The following is a 26,991-nucleotide window of genomic DNA, read 5'->3' on the forward strand; positions in this document are numbered from 1 at the left end:
ATTTATTTAACAAGACACTTCTACTAGACGTCCGAACCGTATGAAAATTGCGCGAGAACTGGATTTTGCAAAGAAATAATAAAGCAAAGAAAAAAATCTCTTTATACAATGAGAGGAAAATTAGTGAGAGAGTAAAAAGATGTAATTGCGCAAACTACTCAAATAAATGGGTTAAAGGGAATATATGCGAATTTGTAATTATGAAGAAAACATATTTATGTATGTATGTACATATGTAGTAATGAAGTGCAATGAATGTAAATATGTATGTACTACGTATATTATTATGCAAATAAAAATGAATGTTTGTTTGTTGGGCTGATTATTTGTAGGTGTTTTAGAAGTCTATAAACAACTAAACGGCTGAACCGATTTTATTGAAATTTTCACAGAATCTTCCTATATGTCTGGAAGGAACTACAGGCTATTTTTTATTTCGAAATCTGAATAAGAAGAGGTGCTACACCCACATAAAATATAAATATTAAAAGATGCATAGAAGTTCTCTAATTTTGCTTGGATAACTTTGACATCTATATGAACACTTGGGGACAAAATATGCGTTCCACCCATTGTTTCAATCAATTTTCTGAAGAACCCCAATGCCTTCGGGAGCCAAATCTTCAACAATTCTGTCAGACATGCTTTCGAGTAGTTTCCTTTTCTAAATAAACAAAATCGGTTCATAAATAATGAAGATATGAGCAAAAATCAGAGACATCCTCTAAAAATTTCATAAAAAATTTAGATTTTTGGTACATGCAGAGATAAAAATAATAAACAAACAACAACAACACACATAATCAAACGGCAAATTTTGTGCTTGCATTGGCTTGTTTATAAAAACAAATCATAGCAGGAATGTTACGAATGAAGTTAAAAATAATAAACAAACATCATCAACACACATAATCAAACGGTAAATTTGTGCTTGCTCTTGCATGTTTATAAAAACAAATCAGAGCAAGAAGATGTTACGAATGAAGTTTTATGTTGTTTTTGGCTAGAAACATGAAATTAAGCATGTAGAGCCGGAAGTAGTGAGAACATATAAAAGGGGACTTTTTCGTACTTTTTCGTTCTTCAAAAGGAACTATTGGAATTTTCTGTAATATTGAAGCTAGAAACATGAAGTTAGGCATGTATAGCCAGAAGTAAGTGAGAATCAATAAAAGGGGACTTTTTGGTACCTTTTCGTTCTTCAAAAGGAACTTTCTGAATTTTCTACAATATTTAACCTAGAAACATGAAATTAGGCATGTAGAGTCTAGAGTAAATGTGAATGTAGAAAATGGAACTTTTTGGTACTTTTTCGTTCTTCAAAAGGTACTATTTGAATTTTCTGTAATATTGATCCTAGAAACATGAAATTAAACATTTAGAGCCCGGGGTAAGTGAGAACCATAAAAGGGGACTTTTAGGTACATTTTCGTTCTTCAATTTCGTTCTTGAATTTTCCGTAATATCAAACCTAGAAATATGAAATTAAACATATAGAGCTCGGATTAAGTGAGAACCTTTAAAGAGGGACTTTTTAGTACTTTATCGTTCTTCAAAAGGTATTTTTTGAATATTCTATAATTAATTTAGAAAAAATTTAATTAAGAGTGTATGAAAGGAGGTAGTGAGAACATATAAAGGTATAATTTTTGGTACTTTTTCGTTCTTTAAAATAGTACTATTTGAATTTCCTATAATATTGAACCTGGAAACATGAAATTCAGCATGTAGAGCCCAGAGTTTGTGAAAACCAATAAAATGGACATGTTGGTACTTTTACGTTCTTCAAAAGGTGCGTTTTGAATTTTCTAAAATATTGAACCGATAAACATGAAATTAAGCATGTAGAGCTCGGAGTAAGTGGGAACCAATAGAATTAAGCATGAGGAGCCCGGATATAATGAGAATCTATAATGGGAGACTTTTTTATATAAACAAAATGGAGTGTCTGGATTGAATTATAAAAATAAACAAAAATCATTCCGACAATTTAAAACACAGTCGGCCCATACTTGACTCTAGCGCTCAAAAGTTTAAAGTTTTTATTAGCTGTTTCCTTTTCATCTGGCCGTTCGTATCGTTTATACAAAAAAAGTGTGAATGTGTCTGTGTTTTTGTTGTTGTTGTAATAATTATTTTTTTATGCAGATACATATAAGTCCGACAATATAATTTTTTTTCTTATTTTTTTTATAAAAATTATTAAAGTGTCTTTTAAGGCGTTGTTTTATTAAATATAATCATAATATCTGAAGTATTTATTAGGCGCTTATTTTTATTAATGAAAAAAAAAGGATTAGGTAAAAGGCTTAACCAAGTGTTTACATCTTTTTGTTAAAACAGAGAACAGGAAATGATCAAATTTGGCTGTAAACGGAAGCGGAAGTGTGGTGAACAAGTAAGTATATTCCCTTTTGATATGAATTTCTGAAAATCGAGAGAATCTGTTGTAACTTTTGAAAAATACATGGTTTCCATAAACTATTCAGATCTGAATGTTAGGAACTAGATTAGACTATAGGCTAAAGATCAAACAAAAAGAACGTACATTCAAATAAAGAAATAGAATGGAAACATTTATGAATGCAATACGCCAACGCTGGCGTCATTCCATCAGCGCCATTTGCTCGGATCGACACACATACATACATTCCTTACCGGGACGACTTTGCTGAGATACCCCACCTCTAAGTACAAATAAAAGTTCATAGTTATAAAACGGTTAGTAAGTGGTGAATTTATTAGTTACACCACGTTATATTAAATTCACCACAAGTGTGCAAAAAAATATTCTAAATGTGGCACAGATAGCAACTGTGTGTGCGGCATAGAAAACCAACTATTGTCGCTGACTTAACACATGTCAGGATGGCCGAGTGGTCTAAGGCGCTGCGTTCAGGTCGCAGTCTACTCTGTAGGCGTGGGTTCGAATCCCACTTCTGACAAAGCGATGTTTTTAAAATTTTTTCAATTCTTTTATACATATTTAATAAAAAACAAATACATAATTTAAAACTTATGCAATATTTAACATCAAACCGCCCCCTTCCCTTAAACAAGAAAACTCTTTTTTTAAACTTAATTTTTTTGTTGATGTTTTTCTTGGTTTTTATTGTTATAGATAGAACTATTTATTCATATTTCATTTATTTAATCAGTTATCTTCTAATGATAATCTTAAAACTGATGTATTTTCTTGTTTGTGTAAAAATTTTTCGCAAGAAAAATTAAAAAATAAAACATTGATTGTTATTTATTTATAATATGTTTGATAAATTTGTTTTACATACAAAAAAAAAAAAAAAAAAATAATAATTCACATAAAAATTATTAAATATATTTATTTGTTAAATAAATTTGCTGAATAATAAATTCTAAAGTGTAGTAATTAATGCTTTTACTAAAAAAATAAGTGATTTATTTTTAATTTTTATTAATTTGCGTTTTTATTCAAAAATTTCATTTCAACAGTTCAATTATTTCGGGGCAGGCAGTTGCTTGCTATCTTCCTTTAGATTTCTACTTCTTGATGTCCTTTATCTCATGTTCATGCTATTTATTTATTTATTTGCCTTGTGATTTTTTTATGTATATTTTTAATTATTTTAAATTTTAGATTAATCTTAGAGTTACTACGTTAATATTGAAATATGTAATAATATACGATGCCTTACAGTTTTAATTTTAAGTTAAAATTAAATTTCAGTCAATTATTACACCAAAATTTCACTTATAAACCCTTTAAAAGGTGGCTCTCGCTCTAACCAACGAATGAAAAAATAATCGTAATAATAGAAAAATATCGTCTATTTTAAATACACACTTCAAGTGTATCCATTATTAAAGATAGTCAGTTTTAACATTAATAGAAAAAACAAAGGCTGTGGTCGGACTGACGGACAGACTACTAATTTAATTCGACTAACTGTTGTTTACAAGTCGCATGATACGGCACCTTGACAATGGTGAACTTGGTGTGAGGCAAATTTTCCGCTAATATAGATTCAACTTTGTCCAGGGGTAAGATTTCAATTTGGGGAACTTCCGTCGCTGCCGTACCATCCTCAGTAGCTGCAGGCGACTTGGGTTTGACGCTGGCCTCTTCTTCATCGTCTTCGCCGGTGCTGGCTCCTGGTACCGGTTTTAATACCGGTATACACTCATCGAAATGGTGTTTTTCTTTCTTTGTCGATTCTTCACACTGATCGACATAAAGGGCCGTTACACGCAACAATTCCACGGTTACACACCAGGTGAATACTTTAAGAGTTTCAGACACTTGTTGAACAGCACTCAGAACGATTTGATTAGTGGTGGCCGATTGGGAAATATATGTGGGAATAATGAGCAGTTTACTTATGTTCATACACAAACTCAATTTCTCATCAAAGCCAGGTTTGATATCGAAATTAACCAATTCCAATTGATTTAATTGCACCAATCTGGCCACTGCATCTAGAATTTCCAAAGTGCAGACATTTGTTATTTGACTGTTTTCCAGGCGTAGTCTTTGCAAGTTTATTAATTTGGGTAACACAGCTTCGGCAAATGTTGAATCGAAATCACCACATTCACCTAATTCCAAGGACTTCAATGTTGTTAATTCTCCCAACACTTCTACACTCTTGGCACCCAAACCCTTAATGGAGGTTAAGGATAGGTGCGTCAGTTGGGAAAGTGAAGCCATGGGTGCAAGATCTCCAGACAAAACGCCTGCTTCACAAGTACGTAAACGCAGCTCTTCCAAAGATTGCAGCAGGGCAATATGTTCGAGATTTATTGTGTCATCATTTATGGCCAAAGCATTGATGACTTTCAAATTGCGATTACTCTGGAACAAACTCTCTACCACACGGGCTGAGCAACGGCACAGGTCGATAGTCTCCAGAGAGCATACGGTGCCAATATTTGCACAAAAATCATTCCACATATCCTCACTGCGTCCACTGGGTAAGAGCATTTTGCGCAAATCCAAATGTTTAGTTTCGCCACGACGTAAAGCTCCAGCAAAACCAGTCCAACTGCAGACCTTGGAGTTTTTCATGCGCACCGTTTGCCAAAGGGATGTATCCTTGGCTGCCAAATTCCACAGTTTGCAAACAGCTGCTGCTCGGGGACGTTCCTTTAAAATTAAAAAAGTGTTTATATTTATTACTTTCTTCTGTTCATTCCTTTTTGCATTTTGTTTTACAACTTACATGTATTTTTAAATATTTTAAAATACACAATAATGAATCATAAGCATATGAAACATTAGCAAAGAAATTTGTAGCAAATAACTTGTTTGAATTATCAACCGCTATGGAATTATGAGAATTGTGTGCTTGTGAGGAGGAGCCATCCAGTGAATTATTAGATTGCTTTCGATTCTTGCGTATACTTTCATTAATCTGCTTCAAATCATTTTCAATGTCATTGACATGTCTGTGAAATAGCAAAGAAAAGTAAAAGAAAGGTTTCATTAGTAAAATTAAAAAATTATTATAGTTCTTGCTGTACTATTCCTAAACAAAATTTAAGCTCGCTCTCAAAAGTTCTTTTTTTGCATCTTTCACAAACAATACTTTACAAAACTCACTCGTTGGGCAGTGCTAATGGTTTAGCCACCATTACGTATTTTTTGCCTTTTACCACTGCAATAGTCTGAGGAAATTTATTCTCTGGCCGTTTATTGCTGACCACATTTGTAGCCGGTTTTATTAAGGCCGCTGCTGGCACGGCAGCAACTGGTGCAGACTTTTGCACTGATTTAGGTAAACAAGCCTTAAAAATAAAGTGAAAGTAAGGGTAAAAATGGAAAAAAGATTAAGACTTTGTTAAGCACCTCGCATATGTACTCCTTGCCACGATTATTGCTTGTAGTGCGATATTCAGAGTTGAATTGATTGAGACCCACACATTCGTGATGGTATAGACACAAACATTTCGTACATTGCAGTTGTGGTACTTGTCCTTGTGCCTTAGCACAGTTTAAGGTACAAGGTTCTTTTGTTTCATTTGCATTTGTTGTCGGTTTCTTAATATCCGCCACAACTTCTGTTTTGTTAGCCGCTGATCTACAAACGAAAAGACAAATATGTCGCAAACAAATTTCACTATAGTAGAAGTGGTAAACAAAACGAGAGCGAGCTACATATTCACAACATAAAATTGATATTTTACATAAAAATTTGTTTTGATCAACTTAAAAGTGTTTGGAGAAACCAATATATTAAAGGGAATTATTTAGTCTTACTTTTTTGCTTTTGTATTTTTAGCGGAATGGGCAGCATTAGCATGGGCAATATCATGCTTACGACTACTGGGCGGTGTACTTGGTACAGGATGATGCGCTGCACTAACCCTACCGGAAGTCCCAGTACCACTTAGTAGAGCATTATTCACTTTGAGAGCCTTGCTGGGAGTCCAGCCTTGAGGTGGAGGACTTGCACCTTTAGGTCCTTTAGGTTTTGAAACACGTTTCCCTATATTGGTTGGTGTAGGGGCAGCCGCCAATGTGGCTGCCGTTGCAGAAGCCCGTGCAGAAGGTTTGGCAATTCTTACTATCTCTACCTCGGGCCCAGCACCCAATGGCTCACGCGTAAAACAAAAATGATCTATAGTCAAATCGCCCTCCAGTAAAGGTATAATATCGTTGCGTCCTCTTAGTTTTTTACCAGCTGGCGATATAAAATACACATCAGCTTTATCCTTACTTTGTTCTGGATTGGCACGCCACACTAATTCACGTTTCCAACCATATTCAAAAGGTTTTTTATAAAACTCATCCTTGGGAGATAGGGTTTTTTTAGCTGGAGTTTGTGTGCTAGATTTTAAGGGTGTTATTGCCACACCATTGGTTTCCTCACCATCAGCTACTATATGAGGCTTAGGGGGAGACTTTTGAGCAGGTTTTACGACTTCCAAAGGTGGTGTTTTAGGTTTGAGAGCTTTAGGCGATTTTGAAGCAGATCTAGTGGTATGTAAAGCAGGCGAACCAATTTTTGTTAGCGGAGATGCCTGAAAGAAAGTCAAAATATGAATATGTACCTACATGTATATAAGAAATATAAAGCTTAGTACTAAATGCTTACCTTTTTAGAGGACTTGGGCGAATTCAAGGGACTTTCAGTGGCCTCATTTGCCACTTCCTCCACATTCTTAAATGGCTCTTCCACACTTTCAATAGGTTGTTCTTCGGCTAACACCATAGGCTCTTCTGTAACTTCTTCTGCTTTGACCAATTCAGCTTCACCACTTAATTCATCAAAACCCAATAAACACTCTTCAGAACCCGACCTCCTCACTTCATAGCGTTTACGTTTCATTGCCACTTCTTCCAGCTCTTCTAAACCATCTTTGGCGGCCGAATCTTCCTCCAGAGGAGTCGATAACAATTTGCGCCTAATTGCTGCTTTGCTGGCACTATCGGCCCCCTCCTCCTCCTCCCTCTCATCCTCTGATCCAGACACTTCCAATTTGAATGGTGTAGCTGTTAAGGCGGAATCATTTTGTTGCGTATCTAACGCACCGGGTGGTTCTTCTTTATCATGTTTAAGTTTAGCACGTTTCTGTTTAGATGACGTCGAAGCACTAGGTGTAGTCTGCTCACTTTCGTCAATGTCATCGTCACCTACGCCACCATCAGCCGCAGCAACAGCAAGTACAGTTTGCTCTTCAACAGGCTCTGCCATAACTATTGCATCGTCTACTTCCATTCTAATGTGCTGAAAACTCTGTTTTCTTTTGGGTGAAATTTTTGCAAATTTTCTAACCAAACTGGTCAACTTGAAGGGATGTGTAATGAATTTCTTTACCTTTTGGGCAAAAGGTTTTTAATTTAGTTTTTAGTCGTAAACACTTGTTAATGATGCCTTTGTGTCACAATATTCTATAGACTGGCTGAAATTTTCTTCTTTTGCCTTTTGTATGTTTTAATACGCGCGTTTTTGACGTTTACTTTTTATTTTCGGTATACTGTTTGTCAGATTGAAAAAAAGTTAGGTTAGTTGTGGATTTTTTTTTATATTTTGTTCTTTCCTCTGCTGTTTTTGTGGACAAATTTGTTTTTCTCTTCTTCTTCTTTTTGCTGTTGTTTGTAATTTTTGCGTTTTATGTTTTGCTTACAGAGTTTATTATTAGTTTTATTTTTAGCTTTGTTTTTTTTTTTTCAAACAAAATCAATTTTTCTTTTGTTGTTGTCACAATTTTTAACAACACGATGAAGTTAAAAGCTTGATTTTCACAAAATTTCAAAGTTTTTGTTTTTATTGTGCAATAAATAGGTAAAGTTCAAAATAAAATAACAATTTGTAAAGTTTTATTATTTGTTTGGAAATTTGCGAACAAATTTGGCTTCGTACTCAAGAAAAATTAAAATTTGGCGTTGTTTACGTTGATGCACAGTTGCCAGATGATTTCGATGTAAAATCGTACAATTTTGTCAAATCGTCAAAGCTATTTTCTATAGACCAGTGTACACTTAATTAATTATATCATGCTATAGACAATAGTTGTGTTTTGTTGCTAACGTTCAAAGGCAATTTCATATAAATTTAAAATTTATAAACGTTAGGAGTTAACGTGTAAAATTATACAAGTTAAATTTAACGTCGATAAAAGTGCTACCAATTCAAAAATAAAAATACAAATATTAATGTGTTTATGTCAAACAATAAAAAAATATTTTAAAATAAAATTTAAATCAAAAAAAATATCAAATAAAAAAACCTTTTTTTAAGAAAATGTAAATAATTTCAAGATTTAGCAGATTTCTTCTGTGGAGTGATGCCAAGTCAGGTAATGTTCGTTTTGTTGCTAACTTTAAGCGTTAACACTCATTGATAGCAACAAAACACAACTAATATTCGTGTTTGTTGATGTTTTTAACGATTTTTATATTAATTATTTTAACTATAGAGACATTTTTATCAATTTTGAAATACGGCAAATATGTATTAAAATATGTACCTTATATTGAGTACTTGCAAAGTAATTTGGTATGATTTCTAGTGTATATATGTATAATGTTTCTATTCTTCCATTTTTTTACATGTAGTTCATTAAAATACAATTTTTGAGAGGTTTTTTTCATAAATATGTTTAAGAGTTCATCCGAAAACAAGCCAAGATATCGTAAATATGTAATTTTGGATACAGAAAATTGTCAAAATAACAGCATACAATTAAATCTGGCAACAGTGTTTTGAATTGATTAGAGATCTGCGCCGACAAACATTAACAACGGCGTCGACTTTAAGCCGAATCGACGCTGGTTTCCAAGTTAGAGTTGTCAAAGTAATTGGATAATCATCATTTACTCAGTACAGTGTTGTAATTGGCTACTTTGGTATTAAACATTTTTATGGTGAGTTTAGAAAGCAGTTTATTTTAAATGAAAATTTAAATTTTTTAAGTTAATTTTAAATACATTTTAAATAAATATTCTTCCCAAGAAATCATAAAATAATACTTGAAATTTTAATAAAACATAAAAAAGAAGAAGAAAGAATTTGATGGCAAGTCAAAGGTATAAAAAACCAAACGCTGTTGGTCGAAAAATATTGAATTTTAAATGAAAAATATTAATAATAAAATACTTGAAAAAAATTTATAAAAACTTTTTATTATAATAAAATTAATAATAAGCAAATAAGAAAATTTTAGAAGAAACATTTAGAAATATTAAAAAACAAATATCTATTTTGAATCGTTTGTTAGAATTTATTTGCTCTAACCGCAAAGTTATAAATAATAACAAGCTATAAAAATAGTCATAGACATAATAGAAATCCCTAGCAGTTATCTGTTTAACCGTTTCACTTCATGTATATAAATTAAAATTAATTATTAATGTATGTATGTCTAGTTTAATATTTTACTATGATTGTAAATCTATTTTTAGAAATTACAAATGCACTTGCACGAGGGAGCATTAAGCCGGTTATTTAGTTGAGCTATATCGTTAAATGACTCTGCTTAGCTTGCCGGCAGGCAGCCAGTCGGTCATATTCACTATTTGGCAGTTTGCCTGACTAATTGAGTGGTGGTGTTTCTGAGCTTGATAAATCTGCATATATTATAAATGCTTTACAGCGCAAAAACAAAAGCTTTAACTTAACAGGGGTTCGCACGCCCCCGAACAAGTTTCTTGTATCTTTTTTTATTACAATTATTTATTTATTCTATATTTTTTTGCCAATAAACAAACAAAAAGTAATTTAAATTCTGTATGACTCAAACCTTCAACAGTGTATTAATGAATTGAAATAAGTAAATATGTGTGTTTTTGTATTAGAATAAACAAATTATTAATAAATAAACAAAAAATTGTTAACACAATTAATGAGATTTGTCATGGTCTGTGATAAAATGCAAATTAAACGATTGAAAAGGGATTCATTGTTCATGATACATATTGAACTAAACAGTAGAAATAATTAAATAGGGAATAAATATTACTTTAGTACTTTTTATAAAGTACCTGCTGAACATATGCGCTTTTTTCAAGATCATTGAACTTGAATACATTAATTAACCGTGTATTCATAAAATAATTTCTAAAAAGTACGATTTAAAAAAAGTACCAAAACTGGACAATTTAATATTTCGATAGTTTTGTTAATAGTTTAGTAGTCATGTTAATACTAGTTTATTTTCAAGCCCTTAAGCTATTTCCTCCATTTTGCTAATTGTTGATTGGTTGATAGGGCCGAGGTGGGAATGCTTGTGTGTTGGTTAATGAATTAACATCTATTGTGTTGATTGGTATTAATAAAAAAATGAATAAAATTATTAATTTTACTACAACCGACAACAATCAAATTAAATTTATGTAAATAAGTATGAACGAATACTTCTTACATAATGTGTAATTTTGTAGAATACTTTAATGTGCTTTTACAATAAAAATAATTTCACTTAACAGTTGCGCTTGAAACGGAAATGCCAATAAATTTTTGGTTGAAGTAGTCAACTCATGCTATCTCTCTAGATCTAAATGTTCTCGCTTAAAGTGAAAATTATTATAGTTTATAGGTATTTTGAAATATAATTGTGTAACGAGGCACGTTTGTTATAACAGAAATAATTTAATTTGTATTTATTTATATTTATTATAAATTATGAGCAAGTGTTAGATAATTAAATCTTTTATAGACCTGTTGAGAAATTATACAAAGTAATAAAAATTTAAATGTAACTTTTCTAACTTGATTAAAAATAAAATGCAATATTTGCAAATAATTATAAATAAGTACTAGCGGTAAAAACAATAACAATAATTTGTATTTATAAAAAAGTCAACTTTTTTAAATGGTTATTAATTTTTAACCTATTGACCTTTATTAATAATTAATTTTTAACCTGCTGACCTTTTTTAATAACTTTAATTTAATTTTAGTTTATTTATACAATATGCTTGCTTTTGTTGGTTTATTTTTAACTTAACATGTCAACCTATAATTTATTCTCAATTTTATTAAATTTCAAGTCTTTTTCTTAAAATATGAATCATTCGATTTTGTTTTAACACTCATGCAATATTCTAATAAAATAATATTTATATCATCTAGTTTTATTAAAACAATTTTTATAACAGCTCTTGAATTAACCAACCATATGTCTGTCATGTTGAAAAAATTCTCATCTAAAAACAATTATTGAATTTTCAAGACTCCAGACAATTTGCCCACAGGCTGCAGTATTAATTAATTTTTATATTAAAAAAAAAAAATAATAATAAATAAAATATTAAAATGGCTACGCGGAGAAAAAATAAGTCAGACAATTTATAAGGAATATAGCTTATACTGGATTTTTTATAATGTACTAAATTTTTCAATATGATCAAAATTTCCTCCAAATTCAAATTCTAATAATTAATTAGAATTAATTATAATTAACTTAATTTGTTTTGCCAAAATCTCTAAATTATTGTATATATATTTTGTTTAGTGTATTCAGTTTTCTTACAAGTATCAAATGTTTAATTCTAGGAGTTCAGGGTTTTTCTAATACCCTTCATAGATTATAAGAAATATTTAAGACTTTTATAATTTTTGCGACATTTGCAGACAAATTTAAAGTAAAATTTTAAATAAACAATATTTTATTGCTTCATTTGCATTAATAAATATTTTTATCAACCTCTTTTATCTTAGTAACGCTAATTTTCAATTTAAAACTATATTTAAATCCCCTTTAATGAATTCCCTTTTTTTCTCACCACACACTTTGTCCATCCCTGTTAAATAAGTTACTAATTTAAGTAAATGGCGCAATTTTTTCTTTGACTTTTCACCAATTATTTGACAGTTTCTTTAGTTGGAGCTTAAATTAACTAATTTTCGGGTGTTTAGTGATTCGCTGTGATATTAATTATAATTTTATAAAGAAATAATGCATAAAATTAAAATATTTTTGCATAAAAATGTAAATAAAGATGTGCTTAATGTTATTTCATAAAAATATTATTGGAAAATATGAAATTTATAACAAAAAAAGTGTTTTAAAATTTGCTAAAAAATACGAAGGCAATTGTTGGCCGAGTTTGTGTGTTTGTAATATAGAAAAGAAGGAGTAGAGAGGGAGATGAAATTTAGAGAGATGCCGTTTGTTGTTGTTATTGAAAATGTATTAGGTGTTTTTTGTTGTTGTTTATGAATAGTATAAGTAAATGGCGCACTTTTGTCTTTAACTTCACACCAATTATTTGACAGTTTCTTTAGTTGGAGCTAAAATTATATATTTTTCGGGTGTTTAGTGATTCGCTGTGATATTAATTATAATTTTATAAAGAAATAATGCATAAAATTAAAATATTTTTGCATAAAAATGTAAATAAAGATGTGCTTAATGTTGTTTCATAAAAATATTATTGGAAAATATGAAATTTATAGCAAAAAAAGTGTTTTAAAATTTGCCAAAAAATACGAAGGCAAATAAGTTTTGGCCGAGTTTGTGTTTGTTCTTTTTTATGTAAAATAGAAAAAAAAAAAATAAATAAAAATATTTTTGCATAAAAATGTAAATAAGGATATGCTTAATGTTATTTCATAAATATATTATTGGAAAATATGAAATTTATAACAAAAAAAAATATTTTAAAATTTGCTAAAAAAATACGAAGGCAATTGTTGGCCGAGTTTGTGTGTTTGTAAAATAGAAAAGAAGGAGTAGAGAGGGAGGTGAAATTTAGAGAGATGCTATTTTGTTGTTGTTCTTGAATACCTATGTATGTAGTAAGTGTTTTTTGTTTTTGTTTATGAATAAAAAAACTGCAGTACCTATAAGTAAATGGCGCACTTTTCTCTTTGACTTCACACCAATTGTTTGACAGTTTCTTTAGTTCGAGCTTATATTGAAAATTTTTCGGGTGTTTAGAGAGATTCGCAGTGATATTAATAATAGTTTTATATAGAAAAAATGCATAAAATTAAAATATTTTTGCATAAAAATGTAAATAAAGATGTGCTTAATGTTATTTCATAAAAATATTATTGGAAAATATAAAATTTATAACAAAAAAAGTGTTTTAAAATTTGCAAAAAAGAAAAATACGAAGGCAATTGTTGGCCGAGATTGTATGTTTGTTTGAGGGAGAAGAAATTTAGTGAGATGCTGTTTTGTTGTTGCTATTGCAAAGGTGCATTCATGTTTTTTCTTTTATAACTATGCTGGGAAGAAGTGGAAAAGATTTTCCGTAACAACACAGAATAAAGGATGACAAGGCCGATGAAATGGTAAGTCAATATTTTGTTATTAATTGTTTAAAAGTATTTATTGAAGGATAATTATAATTTTTGTTCAGTAGCAAAACTGTTACATTGTTCTTATAAAGACTGTTATACATAAATTCAGCGTAAAAAATGTACATATGTATAAAAAATATTTGTATATAGAAATTCTTCTAAAGAAAAACTGTTATACAGAATATTATCTATAAAAAATCTTTATAAAGAAATGTTATATAGATAATTTTATATAAAAAACATATCGTACAGAAAACTTCTATACAAAAAATAAATTTCATATAAAAAACTGTTATACTGGAAATTTTTTAGACGATTTTATAGATGAGGCAGTTATAAGTATCAAATATTATAATTCAAATGAGTCCAAATGGTAGTTTTGGTACTTTTTGAAAACTGTTATACTGGAAATTGTTTAGTAAAAATTGTTATACAGATTTTTTTATATAAAATGCAGCAGAATGAGAAAATTCTGTATTGAAAAATGTTCTATAAAAACTGTTATAAAAAACTTTTATAAACAATTTAAATATCTATAAAATAAATTGTTATAATACGTCTAGACATGTTGTTTTAAAACTTTTCTTGAAGTGTGCATCAAAATTCATCCACAACTTTTCTTATTCTTCAGTTGAATAGTTATTTGTCATTATACTTTGGAACCAATTGGATTTTGATTTCATATTGCTTGTAATTTGTTTGGTTGTAGTTGTTTTTTAGTATCGTAAAGTTTTTATGTACTTATTTTATTGTCAAACGACAAGATCACGATTATTTTCAGAAATATTGACAATTCAAGTGAAATAAAGCGTAAAAAAATCAACACCAAACCAGCCACAAACAACGAAATTCAAACAGATTGAACAAAAAAACTCAAATATCCCAAACACTTGGCGATGGTGTCGTGTATCGTTTTTAAACATTAAACGGCAGCCAAAAGACATTTATGTATATTGGCAATGAGAACAACACAGAATGAAAAAAAACAATCAATGTCTGTTTCTTTAAACGCAACCAAATTTTGCAGATTGAAGAAAAAACAATAAATAAACCAATAATATTTGTACAAAATATACAGTGGCTTATGAAATACATGATCTTTCAAAAGATTTAACTTTAGAAGAGGGTGGTTCACTCATTTGTTCTTCATCGTCTGTCGATGCTCAAGTGTTAAACCAAGTGAATTTTGTGGCGCATGCCAAACATCTATAAGCGATCTAAACATTGAGAGAGAAGTGACATCATGTACATTATCCGTATTGAATGTCTACAGCAGCCCTGGCATTCATAAGAATTATGAGTTTAACTCCAGGCTATAAAATGCAAAATATGTATGTTTTTTTTTTAAATGAATATGAAATCAATTTTTATTTTATATATTATTTATATAGGAAGGCGTTAGTTCAAAGTAAAGCTAATTTGGGTGGGGGGTAATTATTGATTAAACATGATTTATTACCTTAACTATAATACATGACATGATTGAGAATTCATATACAAATATATTCTAAAATCTAAACAGAATTTGACAAATTGGTAAAACATATAACAATTCTATATAAATTTTGAATCTAATCCAGTATTGTTTGCAATTGTTTTTGAGGAATTGTTAAAATTGCATGGCACTTAACAAAGTAAATAAAAAATATATATAAATAACTTATAACTCTCACACCTTGCACAAAAAGTAATAAGTTTTTATTCTTAAGGTCTTTGTAATTTTTCAACAACAACTAAATTTAATTAACAATAACTTAACAAATTTATTATTGGCTGCTAATTAACAATACTAAAAATAGAGTTTACACGCGATTTATATTTTAAATTCTTATTAATCAAACGTTTCAATCTAGAGGATACATTTCATTTAAATAAAAAACTCACATTCATTCATACAATTTATTTATATTATAATTATATAGGTCAGGGCATTTTTTTTTTTTTTTGGTTTTATAAGTTGTGTCATATTTGCTAAACCGTAAAATAAAGTTTAGCCGCAAAATCTTTAAATAATTTTATTAATTATATTTAAAAAGCGGCTTTTTAGGTTTTTTTTTCACAAAGTAAAGGCGCGTTTCTGATGTGTCCCCTGTGATATGAGAATGATAAGTTTGTTGTATTTTTTTGGTTATATACAACATGGAATTCATATAACAATTTGCATGAATGTATTTTTATTGTGTGTTTCAGAGGCACTGGGTCACAGAAAGGGTTGCCAATTTGTAGTAAATTGTAATTCTTTAGGGTGTCACAAGGATTTCTATATATTTTGTTTAACTTGTTTTGAATATTAAATCTGCTTTTAGGGCAGAATTTTCAAAAGCTTTTTTCTGTTCTTATTATTCCAAAAATCTTTTGCAACCATGTTTTCCTTTAATGATGAGATTCTATTGCAAATTTTTACCAACAAATATATAGGATTGTTCTGTTTTCTAACTCATAATGCAAACTCAGATCTATATTACGGGGTGGCAAGGCCTTCAGATGGTCTATGATATGTTTTATCTTATACCAAACACATTCTACTATTTCTCCAAGAATAAAATTTCCGAATATTTTTTAATAAATTTAAGTCAAATAGTCATACTGGACATTAGAGTTTGGTTACGGTTTTCAAGTTCGGCCTAATAGTTTTTAACCTTTCCATAACCACTCTAAGTAATGTTTTTATGAAAATTATATAATTTTATTAATGAATTGAAACAATTTATAAAAAAAAAACTTCTTCTGTCGGTCTCACAAACCCTATTTGGAAGTAGAAAGTTTTATTAAAACGCTTATCATTTATACAAAATTCCTAATTTTATATAAAACTAAGTCAGTGTTTGAATTCTCTTTGAAATAGTCATTTGGCAACTCACTTAATTGCTATATTAGTTTAGTAGTGTATATTTAAAGGTGTGTCCTAATGTCTTAATAAATTATTTAATGCTACTAATTAATTTCAATTAATGACAATTTTTGCATTATTAATTAAATACATTACTAACAGAGCATTAATTTTATATTTTTAATTATATAGCTAGATTTTATTTTTTAAAATAAAAACTTAATTTAATAATAATTTGCCAAAACTAAAATGGTTATGCGTACCATAACTTACCAATTAGTTGCTAAAAAATTCACCACCATTTTCTACTTTTCCACCTTATCATAGAAATTGACCATACTTTCATTTCACTGCTTTTAGCAAGAAATTGCGTATTTATTTTCAACACACATGTAACAACACTATTTGCCTTTCATTTAAACACATCTCCAATAGCCGTGATCGTCTAGTGGTTAGGACCCTACGTTGTGGCCGTAGTAACCCAGGTTCGAATCCTGGTCACGGCAATGTTCCCCTCGTAGAACATTGTCACGGAGGAGATTTATTTTTTTTTTATGAATTTTTTTTTTCATAACTATTTATATAACAAAAAAGTAATAAATAATTATTTATGAGTTTTAATTTTGTTATTAATGATTTGATATGTTTTAATTGTTGTTTTTATTATTACTTATTCCTTTTTTTTGCTACATAAAAATTCATTAATAATTCAAAAATATTCCAAATTTATTATGACTAATTAGCATTTTATAACAAACTGCGTTTTCTTTTTTTATTATTATTATTATTAACAAAATTATAAAGCGCCATTCCCCGGCATGAGTAATTTAAGTTTTTGTTTAGAATTGAAAAAAATACAACGTTTTTTTATTTTAGCTTTTTTTTGTGTATAAAATACAAAATTCGTTTTGTTTCGTTTTAATTTTTGGTTTTATTTGTTGGTTTCCAAAACGTGATGGATTTAAATTAAATTATATAAGTAGGTAATTATTTATAAATAAAATCTATTAAATTTTTTTATTATATTTTTGACTCACTTGTCAATTTATCATGTGATGTACATATTTAATTAGTGTACTTAGTATATGATTTGTATGCATTTTCGGGCAATTATTTTAGAATGTCGAAAAGATTTAGGAAAAAGTTATAATATAACTTTGATCATTACGTTTTTTATCTTATCTGATTTTAGAATAGAGCTCGGCATTCGTAGTAGGCAGGGGTTGTATAAAATCAGGCAAGTGTAATGGTAAAATCAACACTGAATCGGAATTCAGGGAAGTTCCCAGAAAATTATGAATATATGTTATATTACAGATATTTCCCTATTTTAGCTAGAGAATTTCTAACTTGAGTGTTGTTTTCATTTGGACTTTGGTTCCAACGCAAATGCTTTTAACTACAATTAATGCTGCTGTGTTTATTAATAAAAATTGTTTTTATTTTTAAGTGTGATTTATAAAAATGCTACTAATTTAAATTCCACTTTTGTTTTTGTTGGTTTTTTTTTTTTGTGAATTGTTTTTTTGGTTGACTGATAATTTTGAAAACAGATGTTTATCCCCTCGACCTTGTCAAATACATAGAAACACATACGGGGTTCTTATTCGTACCATATACCCTGCTGTTCGTGTGGTGGCTGTCCCAAACTAATGATTTTATCAATTGATAGATAAAATTATTAGTTTGGGACATCCACCACAGGAACAGCAGGGTATATGGTACGAATAAGAACCCCGTAGCGTTTGACTTATTCATGGAATTTATCTCAGACTAAAGTCGGTTTAGTGATCCCAAGAGTAATAAAAAGCGAGTCAATCAAGTGTTTAAGCATTTTGGAAAAATAACGCCTAAAGGCGGATATATTAACTCCTTCAAGAACTGCGACTTTTCTGACTAAAGTCGTTTTAGTGATTCCGGGAGTAATAAAAAACGAGTTTATCAAGTGTTTGAGCATATCGGAAAAATGGAGACATATTAACTCCTTCAAAAACTGCTGGGTAAAGTCACAGCCACACGCATTCATCCATCTACACATTCAAAACCTAATTTATTGCATGCACATAATTAAACATTGTTTTAATGTGACATTTTGTTGTATTTATTTCCATTTTTTTCATGTTATTTTTTATACTTTTTTTTATTATTTCCTTAACATCTAACTGAAACTATAAAACAAACAAAATTACACACACACAACTACAACAATTGTAGGAGTACATAAATTCTGCTCCAATAAAGCTTTGTTGCTTTCCAGCAGCTCTTGCTTGTTCCATTTGGGACACCCGCCAGCCCGTCCGACAAACAGATTAACTGCCGAAAAAAAAAACTCAAGACAAATTGTCGTAATTAATTTAAGTTTTTTAAGTTGATTATACATAAAATATTTTCTTTGTTTATTTTCATTTTATTTTATTTGATATTCTCATGTATGAGTAAATACTAGTTAGTGTGTGTGACTTAGAAACTTAACTAATTCTATACTAAAATTAAAAAAAATATATAAAAATATAATAATGAACAAAAAAAAAGAAAAACAGCCGAAAGTAGTCAAGGTCATTTCAAATGACACTCATTAAAAATCATCATCATCATCATCAACAACGCCACATCCATTATTAAAAGTGGGGGAATATAATAATAATTGTTGTTATTTATTTAGTGACTTTTCAAAATAAAATTTAGTTTTCAAACATTTGAAAAGTGTTTCCTCTATCGTAAACAATAACTTTTATTATGGCTATTCACTTAATGTCATAATTATTTTCACATATACTTACTCTTTAATCATAGACGATTCCCTTGATATTTGTATACCCCTATTAAGTGGTGGTAAACATATTCAAAAATAAATTTAATCACAATAACTTTAAATATCATCTAAATCATGATTTGTTATATGAGCACAATTAAACTCATGATTATTTAGTTTAAACAAGTGTAAATAATTAACAATCGCATAAACTTTACTAAAAACCATATAATATCTCATATACCTATTATTTTTTTATAATTTTACTGCACTGCAACTCTATTTAGCTTAAGTGGAAGTTGCAAATTAAACCAAGCTTGAAAGCATTGGTCAAATGTACAAGGTTATCATTGTGCGTTATTAAATATTATATTTTTTTAATTTAATATAATATTAACCATGGACCATTAGATAAAAAATTAAAACTAAACACCTATTCTTAGTTAAAGGAAGTTCAAAATCGAACACATTCCCGGAAAATAATGAACATGATTATAGAAACTTTTTTGCTTGCAAAACAGATTATTTCTAAAGAAGCTTATCAGTTGACTTATCCTGCAGAGAAATGCAATGTGCATTTCATAAGATTTGTCCATTCGGGAGAAAATGCATTAAATATATACTGGATCATAACTAACAGAATCATATTCTAGCAAGAATAATATTGATATAAATATGCAGTTTTCCGAAAAAGGGAAATGATATACACATCTAAACTAAGAATGGAAGGGAACTTGAGAAAGTTAACATAGGTTAGGTTGTAGGGGCAGCCGTACAGTAAGTGATCCACTTGGGTCCACATGATGGTTCTGTTGGTTTACCCTGTAACGGATCCTACCCGAACCTACCTATACGACATTACATGTCCATGTTTGACATATAATCAAACCAGCCAGACGCACGAATTCTATCCATATTAGAGGGGCGCTAGTTGATGGACTCAGTTCTAATATCGTCAAAGTAGGGACAGAGGCAGAGAAAATGTTCGACAGTTTCCTTTTCTTCCTCATTGTGATAGCTCCTGCAATAGGCATTAAATGTAAGGTTTATTCTTCTAGCAAGCGCACCCATAATACAGTACCCTGTTAGGATGCATTTTATGATATCTGTCCATTCAGGAGAAAATACTTTGAATATGTACTGGATCATATTCTAGCAAGAAGAATATTGATATAAATATGTATTTTTCCGAAAAGGGAAATACACATCTAACTTAAGAATTGAAGGGAACTTAAGAAAGTTAACATAGACCCACAAGAGACCCACTTGGGTCCACATGATGATCCCGTTGTTTTGCCATTATTATAGGATACATGTGCATGTTTGACATGGAATCATAGTAGCCAGAGGCACGATCCTCACTGTAACAGCTCCTGCAATAGGCATGCAATGGAAGATTTAGTCTTCTAGCGAGCGCGCCCATAATACAGTGTCCTGTCGTAATGACCTGTATATACATACATACGTAGTTTCATCCTAGAAAGTATCATTAAACCTATAAACTTTCGCTCATCATAGAGAGGCCAGGTCAATCTTTATGTCGAGCTGGAGGTCAGTGATGACCATCTGATTTGAGCAGACCTATAAAGTTTTTGCTGTATGAGGGATTTGCAGCACGAATGACTGGCACCAACTAGCGTGCTCGAACCAGTTTGTGCTAGTTTAAATACATTATAAATGACTCGGTACCCAAAGCTGTTCGAGGCACAAATGGTTCGCCAACTCTGAATTTCGTGTATACACCATTCAATCTAAAGAGTGCAAAGACCATCGATGCAACAAGAGCAGAGTTATAAAAGAGAGAAACCTACAATTTGGAATAATGAATAATAACTTTTAGACAGCAAAGATCCTATGAAAGGTGGACTATAAATCCCCTCGGAATATATAAATCTGAGATTAGAAGGATACTACGTATTCCGCTAGAACACACAGAACTACGGGCACAACTATTCAAAATTGAATGAACGATCATGCGAAGAGAACAGTGAAACAGGGGAACACTTTCTCTCACACTCTCAATATTAGTTTAAAATATATCGATCATTAAAAAAGGAGCACACAACAGGCCCGATATGGGTCGAGGGGTATTTTTTCGGGTCTTGGGAACGATGTTATACCAGATATTACATTCCTTCGAAAATTCGAAAGAATCATGTCCAGGAAACTGATTTCATGAACACCGGATAAAAATGATTAATAATATTTGCACAGCAAAGATTCTATGAAAGGAGAACAAGAAGTCCCCTCGGAATGAATAGATCTGGGATTAGAATGATGGTACGTATTCTGCTAGAACACACAGTACTACGGGCACAACTATACAAAATAAAATTAACGATCATGCGAAGAGAATAGTGAAACAGTAGAACACTTTCTCTCTCGCTGTTAGGCTTTCGTCAATATTAGTTTCAAATACCTTGGGACCAATATATCGTTAAAAAAGGAGCACACAACAGGCCCGATAGCGGCATAGGGGTACTTATTCGGAACTGATGTAATATACATACATCTTTCTTTCACCAAACAATCATGGGAATGATTCTATCTGATTATTACTTAGGAACACGGAAACTGTTCTAAAAATTCGAAGGAATCGTGTCCAGTAAAGTTATACTCTGAACACCGGATAAAAGTTCCTTTCACATAATGTATTTCCATCCAACACTTTCTATGCAAAAGAACTCACAACAGGCTCAATAGTGGCCTATTATACATCCTCCCTTCAACCTAACATAATATCCATCCAAATTAAAAACACCACTGCAATTTACTGTTTTTAATAATGTTAATTTGTTTTTTGTTTATTATTCATCATCATACATTTAATAATTAATTTGTGTCTTAAATTTTATGTTTTATTTTAATTGTTTTTATTGATTTTTGAAACAAGTTTTGTTTAAATAAGTATTTTTTTTTTAATTTAAAGATTTTTTTTTTCCATAAATTTACACAAATCTACACATCAATTTTGGTTTTTTCACATTTTTTTGTTGATTTTTTTTATACAAATATTGCTTAAATTATAAATAAAGACCATAGAGAGTAATAATAATATTTATATTTATATATATAAGTTTATAAAAATAAGAAAATTACAAAAGAAATAAATAATATACAGTTAGTAAGTAATTAATTAATTACATTAGTGTTGGTTTTAATATTGGTGTGTATTTTTTTAAATATTTTTGTTTTCTTTTAATATTAGATATATTTTAAATAGGTGTCTTAAGTGTGCTTTTTTTAAAAAAAATATATATATTTAAAACGTTAATATTTGTTGATAAAAATTTGTTAAACAAAAAGAAAATAATAGCAAGAAATTGTATAAAAAAATGAGAAAACAAATAACAAAAAAACTTAAAATTTATTAACAAAAAAATAGTCATGAATATTGCAACAGTTTAACTTAATAGAAAAAAATAAATAAATAAAAAGTGAAAAATTAAAGAGAAATAATAAAAATATTAATTATATATTTTTGCTCTGGTCAAAAATATCATAATACTTAAAAACACAACATTTTTTGTTAAATATAGAAATGTTAAGGAAACCTTTTTAGTTAAATAAGTTGATTTTATCTTATAGAGATAATATTTAAACAAGACTTACAAATTTGCAGGATATTAAATGTATATTGAAAATTATTACAGTTAAATTTGATTTAACAGGTACATTGGTAGCGCAAATAGGCTCACGTTTAGAGCTTGAGTTATTCTTAAAGTTTTGATAACAATATTAATATATTGGGTTTGATGTTTCTTAAATACTAAAGATATAGTTTTGTTTTTTTTTTTTGTTTTTGTTTTCATTTAGTTTTGATTTATTCACAAATGCGCCACTTAATTGTAATGAAAAGAAAACAAATGTAAGATTTTTTAAAGGGAAACCCTACTTTTACCACTTAATCAAAACAGTGTTGCCAATTCCATAGGTTGATAATTGAGTTTAAAAGAGCGAATATTTAAAAATATATATTGATTTCAAAAATATTATTTAATTAAAACTAACTTTTCATTAATAGGGTTTCCCTTAAACAAATTAATAGAATAGAAATATTAATTTGTAAGTCTTGTTTATTTATATTTAATTTGATTAATTTTAAGTTTCATTAATAACATATTCAATTTGTTTTGTTTTTCTTTTATATTTTTAATAACAACAATATATAGATTTTTTTTAAATACATTTAGAGTTTTTAACTTTTATTTTTTAAATGTTTTTGGATTTGTTGTAATGAGGTAATTTGATGCTTTGATTTGATTTTTTGTTTTTATTAATTATGTTTTTTTGTTTTGTAATATTTAATTGTATGTATATAAATATTTATGTATGCATAGCAAACCTATTCTTAAAAAATAGGAAGAAGGCATTTCTTTGTCATATTTATTATATTTTAATTTTTATGTTTTTTTTTTTTGAATATTATTTTTTTATGTTATTTTTTACTGTAAACTCGTTGCAAAAAAGCTTATAAACTGCTGCAATAAAAAATATTTCTTATTTATTTTTTTTACCAAAGTTTATCAAAAACTATTTTAGATTTTAAAGTAAAACACTAATAAATTTCTTGTTCCTAATTAATATTGTAAAAAGAAAATATTTATATATAAAGCACTTGGTTTTCTTTTTGTTCTTGTTTTTTTTATAAAGCATTAAATAGTTTTTGTTTTTATTATTTTATTATTTTTAAGATTATTTATTTTATTTTCAAAAATATTAAGGCTTTTTGTTGATTTCTTTCCAATTTGTAAAAAAATGAAATTAGTTTGAAGACACTTTTTGTTGAAAATTATTTTATAAAAATTTTACTTTTCTGCACAACTAACACATAATTATCATTGAAATTTCTTTTTATTAATTTTTTAGTTGAGGAAAGTTTTCTTATTAATAAATAAACACACCTAAAAAAGAAGAGTTAATATCGGTTTTGTTTTAAATTTAAATTTAGCTTTAATAAAATATAAGAGCACATTTAGTAGTAAATTTATGAGTTGTATGTATATTAAAGTAGTTTTATTGAAATTTCCACATTTAAGGCATTTTTTTTGTTATTTGTTTTTTTTTGTAATTTTACTTTGTGTTATATTTATCACTTATAATGAAATATCATTAAATTTTTAATTATATATTTAAAGCCAATTACATAGTTTAATTTTTTATATAATTTTTACAATTAATCTCTGTTCTTTTACTTAAAGAAATAATAATAATTTTGTTGTTTTTTATTTAAAAATAATAATTACTGTTGTAGGTTCAATTTATTTGATTCTCTTGTATTGTTTTTTGCAATAAATTAAAACTTTATTATGGAATGCATTTTTAAATTTTTTTATATTTTTTATAAATTTTAACAAATTGAGGTAGTTGAGCCTTAATAAGCTTCCAAAATTTTAAGGTTGTAGGGTTAAACGAAAAAAAGCTGCCAATTCGATTAAAACATGTATTCGAGTTACTATGGCAACCACGTTTTTTTTGTAACTTTGATACCAAAGTTTTACCAAACCAAAACACAAAACAATTACAGAAAAAATATAAATATGAGTCTAGTAGTATAAAGCACTGACTGTTATGCCAAAAATTCAGAGTTGGGAAGTATTAATTTTATCATTTAGGAAGTATTTATGTATTGATTGAAGTTGTTTTCTTTATATAATTTTAAACAAAGGTGGGTTTGTTGTTTTAAAATTTAGTTTTCTTTAAATCAACATTAAATGGAAGACAAAATTTTATTAAAATCAGTTGTTTTTTTTTGGGGAGTTTAGAAAGGGAATGTTAAGCAAATAAAGTTTTACGTGGTTGTTTGAACATAATAATAATAAAAAACCTAAACTATGCTAGCAGCCATGTTGTTGCATCGAACTCCCTAAACCCTTTTTTTAATAATTTTGGAAGTTTCTTTAGGCTTGTATAATCATAGCGATCTTTCTTATCTCTCTCCGCACTCTCTGTTTCTTAACCATTAGCAACCAACCTTAAATAATCTCTCAAGAGTTACTTACGTTCCCCTTTTCTCACTTTGTTTTTGACCCGCAAATTAATAGAAAAAAAGAAAATGTTTAATAAGTAAACTCCATGTGTTCTTAACGAGAAGCTTAGGCCAGGCAACCACCATTGGTCATAAACGCTGCTGCTACTCCGGTGTCCAAATCAACAAACTCGCCCGCTTCACCTGTTAATTGGGCCAACAAATCGGCCTCATGCAGATAATCATTCTTAATGGAGATTTGATCATGGAAGGAAACAATTCCGGAACCATTACCACCCATCAAGGAAGAGGTAAAATCTAAAATGTTGCCTCCTATATTAGAGTTTTGCAGTAGAGTGGGTCCGCCATGATTATGATTGACTGGTTGGTGGACATTCACTGCATGCTTGATATCAACAAAACTATCACAGTTGCTCTCAAATAAAAATCGTTCGGCCGATTGGGCGGTAGTGTAGGGACTCTGGGAATCGACCAGTTCGTTTTTAACAAATTCGGTGGCGGTGGTGGGTGTCGAGACACAAGACATGGGACTGGCTACACTGGCTAATAGAGCACTGTTATCGCCTCCATTGCTGCCAATTGGTGTGCTGCAGGTGGTGGGTGTATGAGCCAAAGTCAGACCTAAACCACTGGAGTCGCAATTTGGAATGTAATCGGACATGCTGTGGCCCATAAGGCTGGAAGCGGAGTTGCTGATGACTGTCTGGTGGGCGGTGGGTGTGTTGCTAGTAGTGAGGTGTGTGGGAGTGTGCATAGCTGTTATGCACAGACTTGTACTGTCCTGAGAGGGTGAATTTAAATAACCCAACTCCTGAGGCGTGGGTGAAGGCTTACAGTAACCATTGGGTAGTTGGCTAGTGTGATGGTTTAGCGTTGAAGTTTGTGTTAAGCTGGGAAGTTGAGATACAATTGAAACTTGATTTGTAAGAGCGGCGGAGACTGCGGCAGCAGCCTTGAAACCATTGCTGCGTGAAAATTTGATAGTAGACATCGGTGGGATTACGGTGCGCTGTGTGGGAGTCTGTGAGCTGGAGTTTGAAGTAATTGTGGAACCATTATTATTGACATTAGCAGGTGAATTGAGGCCATTTATTGAGGAATTGCAAGAGTTGTCATCCAAATTCAAATCGGCCAAATATTTATAAGCTGGTGATTGTAACAGTTTTGAGGGTAAATTTAAGCCTTCATGATGGACACAGGCCGGCTCATGAGCCTGTAGCATTTCCAAAAGTTTACGCCTTTCGCTTTCTAAAATACGCACTTGATTCTTGAGGTCAACATTTTGTGTGTCCAACTGATCGGCTTCTTTAATCAAATTCTGGGTTCGTTCACGTTTCTTCATGCGACACTTGGTGGCAGCGATCTTATTGCGTTCTCTGCGACGCCGGCGACGGTCCTCATCTTCAGGTGTCAAACCCTTGGGCAAAGTGGCCTTCAGATCACTGTCATCATCTGTGGTCTCATCGAACTCCTCATTGGGTCGTGAGCATTTAGACATGGGTTGCTCAGAACCGGAACTGGAGTCACAGGTAGACAACTTGCGTTTGCTTTGTATGGACAATTTGAGACCAGCTTTAATCAGTTGTGAACAGGTCTGCAATGAGAGCAAACAGAAAAGAGGGAATAAATAAACATTTCTTTCTATTGCTCTTAAAGTTTACTTAAGTTTTATTTGTAAAGTGCACTTATT

At 29.9% G+C, this 26,991-nt stretch overlaps 2 protein-coding genes, 1 long non-coding RNA gene and 2 other non-coding genes across 6 annotated transcripts in view; 3 read left to right on the top strand and 2 right to left on the bottom strand.

The window, feature by feature from the left end:
• Positions 1-2,862: 2,862 nt before the first annotated feature.
• Positions 2,863-2,945, top strand: Trnal-cag. The gene has a single exon. It is a non-coding gene; the product is annotated as a tRNA-Leu (tRNA).
• Positions 2,946-3,416: 471 nt separating this feature from the next.
• On the bottom strand, positions 3,417-8,385 carry LOC119601435. 2 transcript variants are annotated; one of them, XM_037952374.1, is made up of 6 exons: positions 7,074-8,385; positions 6,236-6,999; positions 5,825-6,056; positions 5,579-5,763; positions 5,199-5,424; positions 3,417-5,122 (listed from the first exon to the last, which is right to left on the bottom strand). In XM_037952374.1, the coding sequence occupies exons 1-6, from the start codon at positions 7,695-7,697 to the stop codon at positions 3,908-3,910; spliced, it is 3,246 nt and encodes a 1,081-aa protein (XP_037808302.1). In that variant the 5' UTR covers positions 7,698-8,385; the 3' UTR covers positions 3,417-3,907. The 2 variants fall into 2 exon arrangements, with proteins under 2 accessions (XP_037808302.1, XP_037808306.1); XM_037952378.1 differs by lacking the exons at positions 5,579-5,763; positions 5,825-6,056 and having other exon boundaries at positions 7,074-8,383.
• A 4,405-nt stretch (positions 8,386-12,790) lies between these two features.
• The window catches only part of LOC119601353, a 92,400-nt gene continuing 78,199 nt past the window's right edge, over positions 12,791-26,991 (top strand). Inside the window, exon 1 of the long non-coding RNA XR_005231218.1 lies at positions 12,791-13,721. This is a non-coding gene — a long non-coding RNA (uncharacterized LOC119601353). The remainder of the gene's footprint in view (positions 13,722-26,991) is intronic.
• Trnah-gug lies at positions 16,995-17,066 on the top strand. The gene has a single exon. It is a non-coding gene; the product is annotated as a tRNA-His (tRNA).
• LOC119601347 (activating transcription factor 3) overlaps positions 22,459-26,991 on the bottom strand; it is a 60,068-nt gene continuing 55,535 nt past the window's right edge. The window contains exon 5 of the mRNA XM_037952256.1: positions 22,459-26,895. Coding sequence (XP_037808184.1) covers positions 25,408-26,895 — 1,488 coding nt within the window. The 3' untranslated portion in view covers positions 22,459-25,407. The remainder of the gene's footprint in view (positions 26,896-26,991) is intronic.

This window comes from Lucilia sericata, unplaced genomic scaffold (genome assembly GCF_015586225.1).
Source record: "Lucilia sericata isolate MDLA Ls3-8-SP2 unplaced genomic scaffold, ASM1558622v1 Contig000006F_arrow, whole genome shotgun sequence".
In the NCBI taxonomy this organism is placed as follows: Eukaryota; Metazoa; Arthropoda; class Insecta; order Diptera; family Calliphoridae; genus Lucilia; species Lucilia sericata.

What these genes read in the sequence shown, in the direction of transcription:
- LOC119601435 (XM_037952374.1), bottom strand. Translation starts at nt 7,697, where the DNA reads ATGGAAGTAGACGATGCAATAGTTATGGCAGAGCCTGTTGAAGAGCAA. An exon ending in GCAAGGAGTACATATGCGAG is followed by an intron (nt 5,764 to 5,824) that starts GTGCTTAACAAA and finishes TTTATTTTTAAG; the next exon opens with GCTTGTTTACCTAAATCAGT. An exon ending in CCATTAGCACTGCCCAACGA is followed by an intron (nt 5,425 to 5,578) that starts GTGAGTTTTGTA and finishes GCTATTTCACAG; the next exon opens with ACATGTCAATGACATTGAAA.